The sequence below is a fragment of the Pleurodeles waltl genome, chromosome 9 (assembly GCF_031143425.1).
Source record: "Pleurodeles waltl isolate 20211129_DDA chromosome 9, aPleWal1.hap1.20221129, whole genome shotgun sequence".
Taxonomy (NCBI): domain Eukaryota; kingdom Metazoa; phylum Chordata; class Amphibia; order Caudata; family Salamandridae; genus Pleurodeles; species Pleurodeles waltl.
This window is the reverse complement of record NC_090448.1, coordinates 330,283,399-330,297,220: the sequence shown is the minus strand read 5'-3', so window position 1 is coordinate 330,297,220 and position 13,822 is coordinate 330,283,399. Positions and strand designations below refer to the sequence as shown.

At 46.8% G+C, this 13,822-nt stretch overlaps 1 protein-coding gene across 1 annotated transcript in view; it reads right to left on the bottom strand.

The window, feature by feature from the left end:
- LOC138259641 (acylamino-acid-releasing enzyme-like) overlaps positions 1-10,293 on the bottom strand; it is a 194,275-nt gene extending 183,982 nt beyond the window's left edge. Inside the window, exons 1-2 of the mRNA XM_069207498.1 lie at positions 10,205-10,293; positions 2,079-2,208 (exon numbers count right to left, since the gene is read on the bottom strand). Of these exons, the coding sequence (XP_069063599.1) occupies positions 2,079-2,208; positions 10,205-10,207 (133 nt within the window). The 5' untranslated portion in view covers positions 10,208-10,293. The remainder of the gene's footprint in view (positions 1-2,078; positions 2,209-10,204) is intronic.
- Positions 10,294-13,822: the final 3,529 nt, after the last annotated feature.

Here is a 13,822-nt window from a genome sequence, read left to right as displayed (position 1 = left end):
AGGCAGGCGACGTTGCCCTAACACCGAAGGGGGGTACTTATTATTCCATAATGCACAATGTGCAAGAGCAAAATGCCGTTACAATCAGGTAAGTCAGTGGCTGAAGTGGGCCTAATGCCCTGCTCTGCGCTGCATGCCATATGTTGTCATGGGCAAAAGCAAAATGTGAATGACCCCAAAGTAGACTATTGGATAAATAGGGCTGACAGAAAGCCACTGAAAGTATGTATATTATATATATTTTTAAAACAAAAGGTTTTGAGTCACGCCTGACCCAAAAAGTACAAATATTTTTCTTTATCCAGGAGAGGTGTTCAGTGCACTGTCCTATCCACATTTAAAGGCACCTCTTGAGGGAGAATATGGCTCAAAGCAGAGACCCATCTAGCCATTCAACATCTTTTTTTGCAATTTTATGGAGTGCAAATTCAACCCCAAGCCCCCACCCTCGCTGAAATAAGTAATGTAATGGGGAGCCGCAGCCAACAGCCAATTAGTCAAGGGAGCTGCTGGTTGAAAAGGTTTGGAGACCAGTGAGGTAGGGTCTGCCCGTGGTCCATGTCCGCAAACTACCCTGCTCAATCTCATTCCCAGGGAAGGGGGGGGTACCACCTTCCTTCTCCACTCCAATCCTTTCCGGCTGTATTTATTTAGCGCACCCATCTGCTGTCAGAGTCCCGCTGCTTGAGTTTATATGCCACATTAGGGGACAACCTGAGAAGCAAACTGAAGTAGAGAATTTAGCAAGAGTTTTAGATGGAAAACTAGTGATGTAATTTCCTCTAGAAATGGATGCTCACAAATGTGATCATATTGTTTGGCTTCTGTTTTTTTAAAGATGATTTTGGAGAGAAACCAATGAGGTTACTTTCTGAAAAAGAATGCTGGGAAATGTGGTGAGATTGCATCTTGTTGAAAGAGATGATGGCTGTGTTTTGCTGGAAACTAATGATTTAGTTTTCTGTAGAAATGGATGCAAGGAAAGATGGTGGGATACCACCCTACTAAGATCGATGCTAGAAATAGGGTTCACTTGTTGACTTCTATTAAGTGGTGTAACGAAACTTGAGGGGGCGCCCCTGCAAAGTACATGGAGGGCACTTTCTGGACTCACTCCGGAGATCTCAGACCAGGGTACTGTACAGAGAGAGCCTTGGAGCTTAGGGCCTCTTCCCCTGCACCACAGGGGCTGCGGGGGCCTTTGCTACACAACTGCTTCTTTTTAAAGAAGAAATTAGTCATGATGAAAGAAAATTGATGGAACAGAGCAAGGATGCCATACTGTGGACTAGAACAGAAGCATATAGCTATGTTATAGTTTACATTAATTTGAATTAGTGCATCTGAAGGGAGGATAAGAAATACACTGTGATATATTGCAAAAATGTGTACTAAGAGAATCCCTGTGAAAAATGTGGCTAACAGATTAAAATTAAGTATCCAAAAGCACAAGGGTTCTAATATGAAAAAGCATAAATCTTCTGCTACTTTCAGATAAGCTACGTAAATGGACAGACTTTATGAGAACTGCATGTAATTTTATAGTTGCAGGATTAAAGCTTTATAGTATTCAGGACCCATTTTAATTTCCTCTGTGAGAAACACATATACTTAATATCAACAGGGCCAGGATTAAGACTAAGATTGAGTTTCAGTTTGTGTTAGTGGCAACAATTTCAAATGTGAACTATGATGTTGGGTGTTAGGCAAATGTGGGATTCGAGAATTGGGAAATGCTTGCAACTGCAATGTTTGTAACTAAGATATGCAATTTTACAGTTAATTAATCGAATATGTGAAACAGCAAATCAAAGGTGATAATCATTGATATTTGAATTACCAGTGAGATTCTCCTGGTTTATCATGTAAATATACTAGGTTTGCATTGTAATTCTTTAGGTTTGTAATGAAAGCAAAATAAAATATATTCTACAATTACAATAGTATTCATTCATTTCTTTTGAATTGCTTAAGCACAAGTTGTTTTTCAAAGTAAGATTTAAAAAGTACAATTGCAAGATTGCCATGTATTAGTTAAAATGCAGAGAAAGGAGCAAAGTAATACATTACACTTGTACCTGTACTTATGTTGTAGTATTTGTCTCCAGGAGCTGCAGAGACATCTGGTCCAATATAGGCTTTGGAAACTGAAGGATACTGGCTGAGATCCTTGTATGCAGAGGCGATGTCTTCAGGACTGATGGGTAACTTTGGGGTTAATGAAAACAAGAGTTACAAACGTGGGAAACTTGTAGACCTGAGACAGCATTATACTCAAAATCCAAGCATTGAAGAACAGCTGGACTGTGGAATATGTGATGTTATGGCACACCCCCATTACACTGCTTGTGTTATATTGCAAGACAAAAATATTGCACTCAAAATAAAAAAAATAAAAAGAATTAATCAATTTACATAATTACTATTCAAAAACATATCAAATAATAATTGTTATTCAAGTATTAATTAATTAACTTCTCTCCCTGTCTCCCTACAAACCTAGCAGCCTGCATCTAAAATATAACTAAACAAAAACTATTCCATAACTTGCATATTTAAAACAAATTAAATAATTAATTAACAATTGATAAATAATTGTTCATTAATTAATACTTAATTTACTTATCACTCTATACCCCTACAATCCAATCATCCCACAACTAAAACATAAGTAAAACAAAACTGTATTGCTTATTTTACATCATTAAAAAACAATTAAATAAGTAATTAACAATAATATATTGTTATTTAATTGCTACTTAATTAACTCCCCCACACCCTTATAAACCTAGAAGCCCCGAACTAAAATGTAAGTAAAACATATATTCCATGAATTTCATACTTATAAACAATAAATAATTGTTTATTATTACTTTAAAAACTTCCTTCCTTATACACCTATAAACCTAAAAGCCTGCAAATAACATGTGATACAGATAAATCAATATTACATAAATTACATATTAAATTTTAATCATACAATTAAATCAAATATGTTAAATATATTTTTTAATAATGACTACCTAATTAACTTCACACCGTATCCCCCGCAAAACCAACAACCCTCTACTACACTATACAGTTGTATTGAAAATGAATCTTACAAATTCTAAATCACTTAAAATTACAAGCTATAGTTTAACAATAAATATTAACATTTATGTAAACAATAGTAACACAAAATGAATATATCAACTACAACACATTAAAATAATTAAACATCAATATTTGTAACCACAATAATAGTCGAAACTGTATTAAACACATCAGTATTATTTACAATGATAATACTTACCTGAAAAAACGATATTCTTGTCAACTAAATTTGTACATCACGATATTTGTGTGTCAGGATACTTAATTTCCAATATTTCTGTCTCCCGGTATTTTTCAATTGATATTTTGTCCAAACACTTATAAAAAAAAAGTCTGGCCACAGCTATGAATTTGCAAAACAAGGTGTGCTGCCTCCACCCTCCTATGTGCTAAAGACATGACGGGGACAGTAGCCTGTTCTCAATGAAATAAGGGGACATTTGGTAAATCTCTCTAGGTCTAAGACCTCACTTATGTCAAGGTACTTGCCTAGGGTTCTGCTCATAAGCTAGATTAGTGTGTGGCTGGGGCAATTATTAAAATCTAGGATACCAGATACACCTAGTAAGGCACTTAGGGCAGGGGTATATGGCTGTGCACCAAGCAGGGAAGACTCCCAACACAGCCGTAGGGCGCTGTTTAAAATAAATGTCATAGTCTTGTAAGGGGAGATTCTCCTCTTCCCAACAATAACACCCCCACACCAAACGTGTGCTCGGGGCTGAGATACGCACCCTAAGCACTGATTCAGGGAGAGTGAAATAAGCTGGATAGGTTAATTTCACATTTGCTTTTGTTGAAACTATGTCAGCATGACAGGCATGCTGATTGTCATTTTTAACAAAAAAGACTGCCTGCTAGTAAAGCTCTTCTCTAGCAGCCCCACCTGAAAAATACAAAAAGGAAACTCTCTGGGGTGAGCACCAGAGGGTCCTTTAAAACTCTCCCCAGAGGGGTCCTATGGCCGCCGGACGCATTGGGAAGGAAGTGAGGGTGTTGGCCAGTGCCTGCACTTAAAAGGTTAAATGCAGAGCTGTGGAAACTGGTATATAGTTCTCAAAAGTATAGCTGAGCCGGACCTTGCTACATGCAAACGATCGCTCTAGTAGTGTTGTTTGCAGAGGTTTATGGAACCTGTATCGGAGATGATAACCAATTCACACAAATCAATCAATCAATCAGTGTATTTGTAGGGCGCACTACCCACCCGTAAGGGTCTCAACGCGCTGAGGGTGGGGTGCTGCTACTGCTCAAATAGGCGGGTTTTCAGTAAGTAGGTTTTAGGTCTGTCATAGGGGCAAAGGAAGGGTGTTCCAGGTCTTGGTGGCGAGGTGGGAGAAGGATCTGCCTCCGGTAGTCACTCTTCGGATGCGGGGGACGGTGGTGAGAGCGAGGTCGGCTGAGTGGAGTTGGTGGGATGGGGTGTAGAAAGTGAGTCGTCAGTTGAGGTAGGCTGGACCGGTGTTGTGGAGTGCCTTGTGTGCGTTGGTGAGGAGCTTGAAGGTTATCCTTTTGTTGACGGGGAGCCAGTGTAGGTCTCTCAGATGGGGCGTGATGTGGCTGTAGCAGGGGGCATCGAGGATCAGGCGTGCGGAGGCGTTTTGTATGCGTTGCAGTCGTTTGAGTAGTTTGGGCGGGGCTCCTGTGTAGAGGGCGTTTCCGTAGTCAAGTTTGCTGCTGACGAGGGCTTGGGTGACTGTTCTTCTTGTATCTGTGGGGATCCATCTGTAGATCTTGCAGAGCATGCGAAGGGTTTTGAAGCAGGATGAGGAGACGGTGCTGGCTTGCTTGGTCATGGAGTGTTGAGTTGAGGATGACACCCAGGTTCCGTGCATGGTTGGTGGGTGTCGGGCTGCTCCCAGAGCAGTCGACCACCAGGAGTCGTCCCAGGCTGAGGGGTTGGCGCCGAAGATGAGGACCTCTGTCTTATTTGAGTTCAACTTCAGTTTGCTGTTCCTCATCCATTCGGCGATGCCCTTCATTCCTTCATGGAGGTTGGATTTGGCGGTGAGGGGGTCCCTGGTGAGGGAGAGGATCAGTTGGGGGTCATCGGCGTATGAGATGATGTTGAGGTTGTGTAGCCGGGCGACGTGGGCGAGCGGGGCCATGTAGACGTTGAATAGTGTAGGGCTGAGGGACGATCCTTGGGGGACGCCGCAGATGATCTTGGAGGCTTCGGATCGGAAAGTGGGGAGGCAGGCGCTCTGGGTTCTGCCGGGGAGAAAGGAGGTGGTCCACTCCAGAGCTTTGTCCTGGATCCCTGCGTTGTGGAGGCGTGTGCATAGGATGCGGTGGCAGACGATGTCAAATGCGGCCGAGAGGTCCAGGAGGATGAGGGCCGCGGTTTCGTCGTTGTCAAACAGGGCCCTGATGTCGTCAGTGGTGGCGATGAGGGCGGTTTTGGTACTGTGGTTGCTGTGGAACCCTGACTGTGATGGGTCCAGAATGTTGTTTTCTTTGAGGGAGTGGGTCAGTTGTCTGTTGACGATCTTCTCGATGGCCTTGGCTGGGAATGGGAGCAGGGAGATGGGAGGGAAATTCTTGAGGTCTCTCGGGTCCGCCAGGGGTTTCTTGAGTAGGGGTTTGATCTCAGCATGCTTCCAGCTCTCGGGGGTAGGTCGCGGTCTCAAAGGAGATGTTGATGACTTTGCAGAGGTGGGGTGCGATGGTGACGCTTGCTTTGTTAAAGATGTGGTGCGGGCATGGGTCTGATGGAGATCCAGAGTGGATAGTGCTCATGGTTTTGATTGTGTCGTCTTCCTTCACGTTGGCCCAGAAGAGCAGGGGGTCGTAGTTGAAGGTGGGTGGAGATTCTGAGGACTCGATGGTTGGCGGGGTGGTCTTGCTGTTGAAGCTGTCATGGATGTCCGTTACCTTGTGGTGGAAGAAGGCGGCGAGGGAGTTGCACAGGTCTTGTGATGGCGGGATATTGTTTGTGCTGGAGCTGGGGTTGGAGAGTTTCTTCACGATGTTGAAGAGCTCCTTGCTGTTGTGTGCGTTGTTGTCCAGGCGGTCTTTAAAGGAGGTTTTCATGGCAGATCTGATGAGGTGATGGTGATTGCGGATGGCGTTCTTGAAGGCAGCATGGTTGTCCGGTGTCTGTTTGTGGAGCCACTTTCTCTCCAGTTTCCGGCAGATTTGCTTGGAGGCTCGAAAGTCCGAGGTGAACCAGCTGGCTCTCTTGTTGGCACCTCTGTTGGAAGGTTTATTGAGTGGGGCGAGAGTGTTGGCACAGTCATAGATCCAGCGCCAGAGGTTGCAGGCTGCAAGGTCAGGTTTGGTTGGTTCGGTGGGTGGTTTTCGGGCGAGGCTGGTGTTCAGCTGGTCTTGGCTGACTTTGCTCCAGTTACGGCGGGGGATCTGTTGGGTGCGGTGGTGCGTGGTGGGTTTCTGTAAGGTGAAGTGGATGCAGCGGTGGTCGGTCCATGGGAGTTCGGTGGTGTGGCTGAAGGTGACGTGGGGGCTAGCGGAGAAGACGGGGTCCAGCTTGTGGCCGGAGGAGTGTGTTGGAGTAGTGACAACTTGTCTGAGTACGGGAGTGGTGAGGTTGTCGATTAGGGTGGAGGAGTTGGGGTCGTTGTTATTCTCCAGGTGAAAGTTCAGGTCGCCGAGGAGGATGTAGTCAGCGGAGGCTAGGGAGTGCCTGCTGACGAGGTCAGCGATGGAGTCGTAGAACTGAGGCCATGGTCCAGGGGGTCTGTAGATGAGAGTTCCTCTGAGGGTGGTGTTGGGGTTGGTGTGGATCTGGAAGTGCAGGTGTTCGGCGGTGCTGAGGGTGTCACCGGTACAGGTTGTGACCCTGATGGTGTTCTTGTGGACGATGGTGATTCTGCCTCTGACTCCGTTGGTGCGATCCCTGCAGGTGATCTTGTAGCCATCCAGAATGGCTATGGCGATGTCTGGGGCAGAGGAGGCGTTTATCCAGGTCTCCGTCAGGAAGGCGATGTCCAGGGTGGAGGTGTCGAGCAGGTCCCAGAGTTCGACAGCGTATTTGCGTGAGGAGCAGGTGTTTAGTAGGATGCATCGGAGGTAGTTGCGGTCTGGCTCGGCGGGAGGTTTGGCAATTTGGAGGCTGGTGAAGCTGCAGTTCCGGCAGGTGAAAGGTCCCTGGGTGTGCTAAGGGGAGGCCAGGAAGCAGGCGTGTGTTCGTCCGGTGTTGAATGCGAGGAGGGTGCTGGCGGTGTAATGTCATTGGTTGCCGTGGCAGTCTTGAGGACCAAGGGTCCTGGCGCTGGGCGCAGTCCGGACGCGGATGGGTGCAGACGGGCTTGCGCGGACGGGCAGCCGCTGCCATATATGGGGAGGTGGGAGGAAGGGGCAGCTGGGAGGTGGGAGCGGGGCAGCAAATGGGTGAGCAGGGGGCGGGGCGCAGGGACGGAGCGGCGGGAAGAGGTAAACTAAGTAGAGGGAGGGGGCGGGGCCGCATGGACGCAGCGGTGGGGAAAAACCAGGGCATAGAGGGAGAAAGAAAAAACAAAACCTGGAGCAGCAGCAAAACCGGCACGCGGTGCAGGGGAGCGACCTGCCTGAAAGCAGGGTAACCTCAAATGAAGGTTAAATATATTAACTGTTTGACCAAGGATGCAGGGTCAGCAAACACTTGCCACCCATTGCTTACGACCACAAACTGAAGGTGGTGGCTGATCTCAAAAGAGTCTTCCTTCTACATCAAGTCTAGAAAGGCTGGTACAGAACTGAGCCCAGACTCTGACTATCGGGCTGCAACAGAATTCAAGAATGTGCCAACCATTATAGACCCAACACACTTCATATGCAACGCTCAGTTTGAGGCAGCCCTCTTTCCACAGCATTTTCTTGGACGATGGCAGCTATATGGCTTTGTGCTTGGATGTTATGAGCTTGTAGAAGTCCTTCCCTGACCCTGTACCAGGATAATGAGACATTGCCTGTCCGCATCTCAAAAACGCATCATTTGGGTACAGGGTCAGGGAAGAAATTGACTCTGGACAGATTTAGTGCGTGGGTGGGGAGAGGGGGGGCACACGGGCATGGGAATGAACTTTGACATGGAAGCAAATGCTCCAGAAATGATCAAAGGCAGGAGAAATACATTCTGAAAAGTAAGTTTCACCTGAAAACTATTTTGGGGGAGGGTGGTGACTAGGTAGGCAGGAAGGGCATGTAAGATGAGGAAACTCAGGAAGTGAAAGGTCATCAGGAAGTAAAGGAACGGCTTAAATGTTCGGAAGTGACTGGCAGCTTGGTACAATGAAAGAGCATGGCTACCGGACTCCTACCGCCACCTGATATGCTTCAGTGATTAAAGCTATCATAACTGAAGGGCCACCTGCTTTTGGTAGAGACTGAATATTTAAACGGCCCTCCAGTGAATGATGTCACAACCCGAGCAGACCACATCAAACTAAGGAAAAATGTGGAAAGTCCTTCGTTAGTGACTGTTAGTGATGCAGAATTGGGTAAAGAGAGGTGTTTTTCTTTTCTCTACACTGAATAGCCTTTTTAAGGTATGAATGAGAGCTACCATCATATGATGCCTGGTACAAATGATTAATGGACAGGGCTTTAAGTGGACCGGTTCCCTCTGGGTCTCAGACCTAGTAGCACTTAAAACTAGACATTGAAATGGGGCCCTGTAGTTCAGTGCTTAATTTGTAAATAAAAAGGTGCCGGTGCTAAAAGCTCTCCCCCTAAACACGCGTCTGCGGCAATTAAAAGTGCGAGCACATAATACTGAGGCAGAGTAATCCTGAAGTCACCTCGTGCCTCTTCAATCCATTAACAGCCACTCCCTGCGTCTTCAGCTCACTCTTGCAGCTGCCTGCTTTTACCCTTTCTGACTCTTCTTCTTTTTTCTCTTCCTCGTCTTTCCCACGTGTCTTTTGCTCACAGTAAATGCCTGAGACACAAAACTAAACGCCGGTCCTCAGAAATAAGTGCCGGAGCTCAGCACCCGAAACAACAAGCACAAATTAAGCACTGCTGTAGTCATGTCCTTAACTTTAGTGGCAAAACATTGATCTATTGCTCAAAAATGAATGTATGAAACATTACAGTAACCCAGGTCAGCAGTTTAGTTCCTCTTAATACTTCACGTTTTATTTAATCTCCCATTCCATAAGAGTGTTAGCTATTCCAGGATGCTGTGTTTCACACAATATAGTTTTTTATGTTTAATCCGCTCACCCAGTTACACAAACCACGCCCCTTTTAGAGACACACACACACACTTTTTATTCCGACTTAAAGCCCTGATAATGGGAGAAACCAGAAGCTAACAGTCACTGTACAATTATTTGACATACCCCACTGGAAGGAAATGACTACTTGGCAATGAAAACTGACCAGAGAGCACGGAGGATCACTTGTACATACAATAAACATGTGGCATGTACTCTTTCAAAGCAAACTGTATCCTAAACTATTGGAATACGTAAAGTGAGCATCCTGGGATGCCACCGCTGTAGCAAAGGATGGTTGCGTTTTTGCGCTTTTACACGTCTACCTGGCTGCAGGGCTCAGCAAGTACAGGGGACTACCGGGAATTGAAGTCTACTTTTTGTGTTTTGTTTTTTTACCAATGACTACTTCTACTACTGTTTAAAACCATATTCACAGTTTCAGTTGGTTTCTTTTTGCTGACAAAATGTCGCTATTACACTCACACCTCAAACTTTTAATTGAAATTGATTCCTTTAATATCGTGCTTTCTCAAAAAATCTCAACGGTAATATGTTTTGTCCGAAGACAACAAAATGAAAACAACATCGGAGGAAATAATTTTGCATGGTCTAATCTAACCCGCTTCTTTGGCAGTTCACTCTCTAACTCTCCACTACGCATTGGCCGCTCTTTTTGTAGTGCGTCCTCTCCAGGCCTCTCTCTCTTGGTGTTACTAGGGAGAGCCCCCTGCGAATCCTGAAACTTTCCCTCCTCACAGTCCCAAGTGCAGCCGGCGCGATGACTCCTCCCGCCCTCACAGGCAGCGCTGTTTAAGCGTGGTTGGCTTTGCCTCACCATTTCAGGCTGTCAAACTCCAAATCGTCCGTTTAACACCAGGACATGAACGCGCCTCCCTCACAGCAGCTGTTTGTAGCGCTGTTTAAACGTGTTTTTTTTTTTGCCTCACCATTTCGGGCTGTCAAACTCCAACCGTCCGTTTAACTCCAGGACATGAACGCGCCTCCCTCACAGCAGCTGTTTGTCTTTTGGAAAATGGGACGAGGGATGATTGCACCACAGCTGAACTCGGGCCAAATTTGAGTGAAATGCAACCACTCCTTTTTAGGTCTGGCTTGACAGCACAGCTGTTGCTTTCCCTTATGTGATCGACCCATAGCCCCCACGTTTTTATTTTGCTTATGTGTGATGTTTTCAGTGCTCTAATGTCTGACATTTAGGGCATTATGTGTGACAGAGTGACAATTTGTCATAAGAAAAAATGTGCAGTAATGTTCATTTAAAGAGGTAAATACATAAAATAACCTTTTTTTCAGTTTCGCCTATACATTATATTGTACTGCAAGACATAGTGGGTCATTAGGAGTTTGGCGGTACCAGGACTGCCATATTGGCGGCAGCGATTGTACTGCCAATGGGTGGGCGGAAAAGACTGCCAAATTATGACCATGACGGTCTTCCCAACAGAAGACAGCCAAACTACCGCCAGTACCGCCAGTGCTGTCACGCCACCACAGACGGCGGTAGCCACCTTCAGGCCTGCGGACACCATGTTCCCGCCAAACATATTACGAGGCTGCACACCACCAAGGCTTCCGATGCGGTTGCATCACTCGGGAAACCCTGGCAGAAACCAATGTTATAAAAGGAGACACTCACCTTCTGGAACAAATACCTATCCGGAGCCGCCATGGAAACTGAACAAGATATCCTCCCATTGCTCTTGCTCGCACAATGACTCCGAAACCAGCGACGTTGACAAAGACAACAACCGTGAGTGCTCACACCTACCTGACACTGTAGGGAAAACCCAAAGTACACACCCACACACAACATACACATCCGCGATTGGATGGAGACGGCGACACACATACATAACCACACACCAATATGTATGTGCACACACACCCACATACACACACACGCACACCCATATTACACACACGCACACCCATACTACACACACCACAGCCAACACACACATGCTATACACACACCAACCCGCAGACACACAGCACCAGCACAGTGTAACACAACAGCACCGATACACCCAACTACAACACAACCACAACTACACAAATGATTCGGGAAGCTAATTCATCACACACCTCCACATGATACTATACACAACAACAGGTAACAACACCTGACCACCAATATACACAATCACACAGCCATACAACAAAGTAGTTGTCACACCATGCTAACACAACACAACGCATCAACCTATCCATCACCACAAACACGGACGCACACACAACAACCAAACAAGGGCATACAACACCACCATTACACGTCAACACAAACAATACACATTTTCTCAACATACATGCATGTACAAAACACAAACATATCCTACACACAATACACAGCCATAACAGCGGGACAAACGGCAGGGCCACACCCACACATGCTACTCATATATAACAGGTAGCCCAACCAACACACACACATGTTACACTCCAAAGCCGCCAAATGCAAAACAGCTACATGGAAAGAAAGGCACGACAAGTATGTTACCATTGAATCCAACAACAGGTGAGGCCAGATATATTAAAATACAAATATGGTAATAAAAGTATTTCTATTTACAAAAAGCAGGCCCTTGGCCAGTCCAAAGTGCCAAAGGCACAAATGCACCTTGTTGTGCCCCTAAATGACTCCTGACTGCTATATGACCTCCCCAGGGTAGGGGAATCAAGGGGACTGACAGGCACCTCAGGGATTAGGGGAGTAGAAGGGGGGTGGGGTTGGGCTTGGGAGGGGGTCTTTGGGCTTGGGCTGGGAGACTTTGGGTGAGCCTTAGGGAGGGGTGGGAACACTTGGGTGGGGTCAACTTCTTGGCAGGGGGAGGGGCAAGGGTACTAGCAGGGGAGGACTTGGAGGTAGAAGGGGTAACTTGGGGAGGGACACAGACCATTTGGGGGTATCGCAGGGTGGGAGAGGAGTAGGGAACAGGGAAAACTCTGAGAGTAATTACTTCTTAGATACATGGGGCGGTCTTGGAAAAGGGTTTGGGAGTGGATGTAGAGGGAGTGGTTATAGGAGGTGTTGCTCTGGATGTCTTGGGTGCAAGTGTGTGCGAGGAATGCTTGTGGGTGCTGGGTGTCTGTTGGGTGGGTGAGTGCGGGCATTTATGTGTTTTGGGAGGAGGAGGTGCTGGGAGATACCATGCTGGATGGGTGAGTGTGTGTTTGGGTGGTGTCTGCAAGTATGGAAGATCTGCTGCATATGGGGGTGTGTCGGTGGTTGTGGTGGCTGCAGATGTGGTGACTGAGGCGGTTGTCTGCGGGTCTGATATTGTGCTGACTGTGGGTAAGATAGGAATTGTGGCTGGATCAGTGAATGTTGGTGTGGTGGCTGCAGGTGTGTCTGGTGTAATGTCTTTGAAGGAGGTGGTAGTGGGAGAGTCTGTGCAGGTAGTGGTTATTGGTGTGTCTGCAGGTGGGTGTTGTGTGTGTGCATGCCGGTGGTGGATCTTGTGATGCTTGTGTTTGTCTGTGGTACCTTTGGCTTTTGAGGTGGATGCTTTCTTGTGTGTCTGTGTGCTTTAGCTGGGTTTGGGATTGAGAAGAGGTAGGTGGAGGGGGGACGGTAGACAAAGAGTGACTGGCTGCCATCAGTGTGGAGGCAAGAGCCTGAATTAATCTCTGTAGGTCAGCCAGTGCACCATGAATGCCCTCCAGGAATACGCTGCTCTGCTGAAATTGAGCTGCCAGTCCCTGCATGGCATTCACGATGGTCAACTGACCCACAGAGATCGACCTCAGGAGGTCAGTAACCTCCCCACTGAGGGCAGCAAGGCTGACTAGGGCAGGGGCAAAAGTGCCTGCGGAGAAGGAGAAGTCCGCCCTCTTGGGTGAGAGGGCACGTGCAACTGGGTGGGGAGCTACAGGGAGGGCGGTGGAAGTAAGGGGGTTCGCGGACAATGATGGTGCTGGGGTGGTCCTAGAAGGGTCCACCACCACCAGGGAGTGTCCACTGGAGGAGGATTCCGAAGATGACATGGAAGAAAAAGTCTCCCCATGCTACTCCCCTCGCCCTCAGTGCCATTGGGTTCCTCACTGTCGCTGGTAGCAGCACTCCGGGTCGCGTGGCCTGCAGCATCCCCACTTGCCTGTGCCCCTTCTCCTTTGCCTGCCGATGCTGATGCACACAAATAGAGAGAGAGAGGGAGAGAGAGAGATAGGGCGAGAGAGGGTTACAATATACCTCACATACAAATATGTATACATGCACATCTGTGACAATACATATCCTGGCTGGGCTATCTCAGTTGCCAATACACATTTCCTACATCATGTCACACCATGTCACCACTACCCACCCCTGTATGCAAACCCTCACACCTACATCTAAATCCAAGTAAGTCAGCACAGCTGGAGCCATCCACATGATCACCACCATAGCCTTGTATGCATGGACATCACGCCCTGGAGGAAGTACAAATATCTCCCTGATTTCACATCATACCTCTCCATACTCCTATCATCCGTTGGAAGTGCAGCTGACTGAACCAAAAACATCAGGCCTAAACAGTTACAACAGCTGATCAGTCCATGTCCAT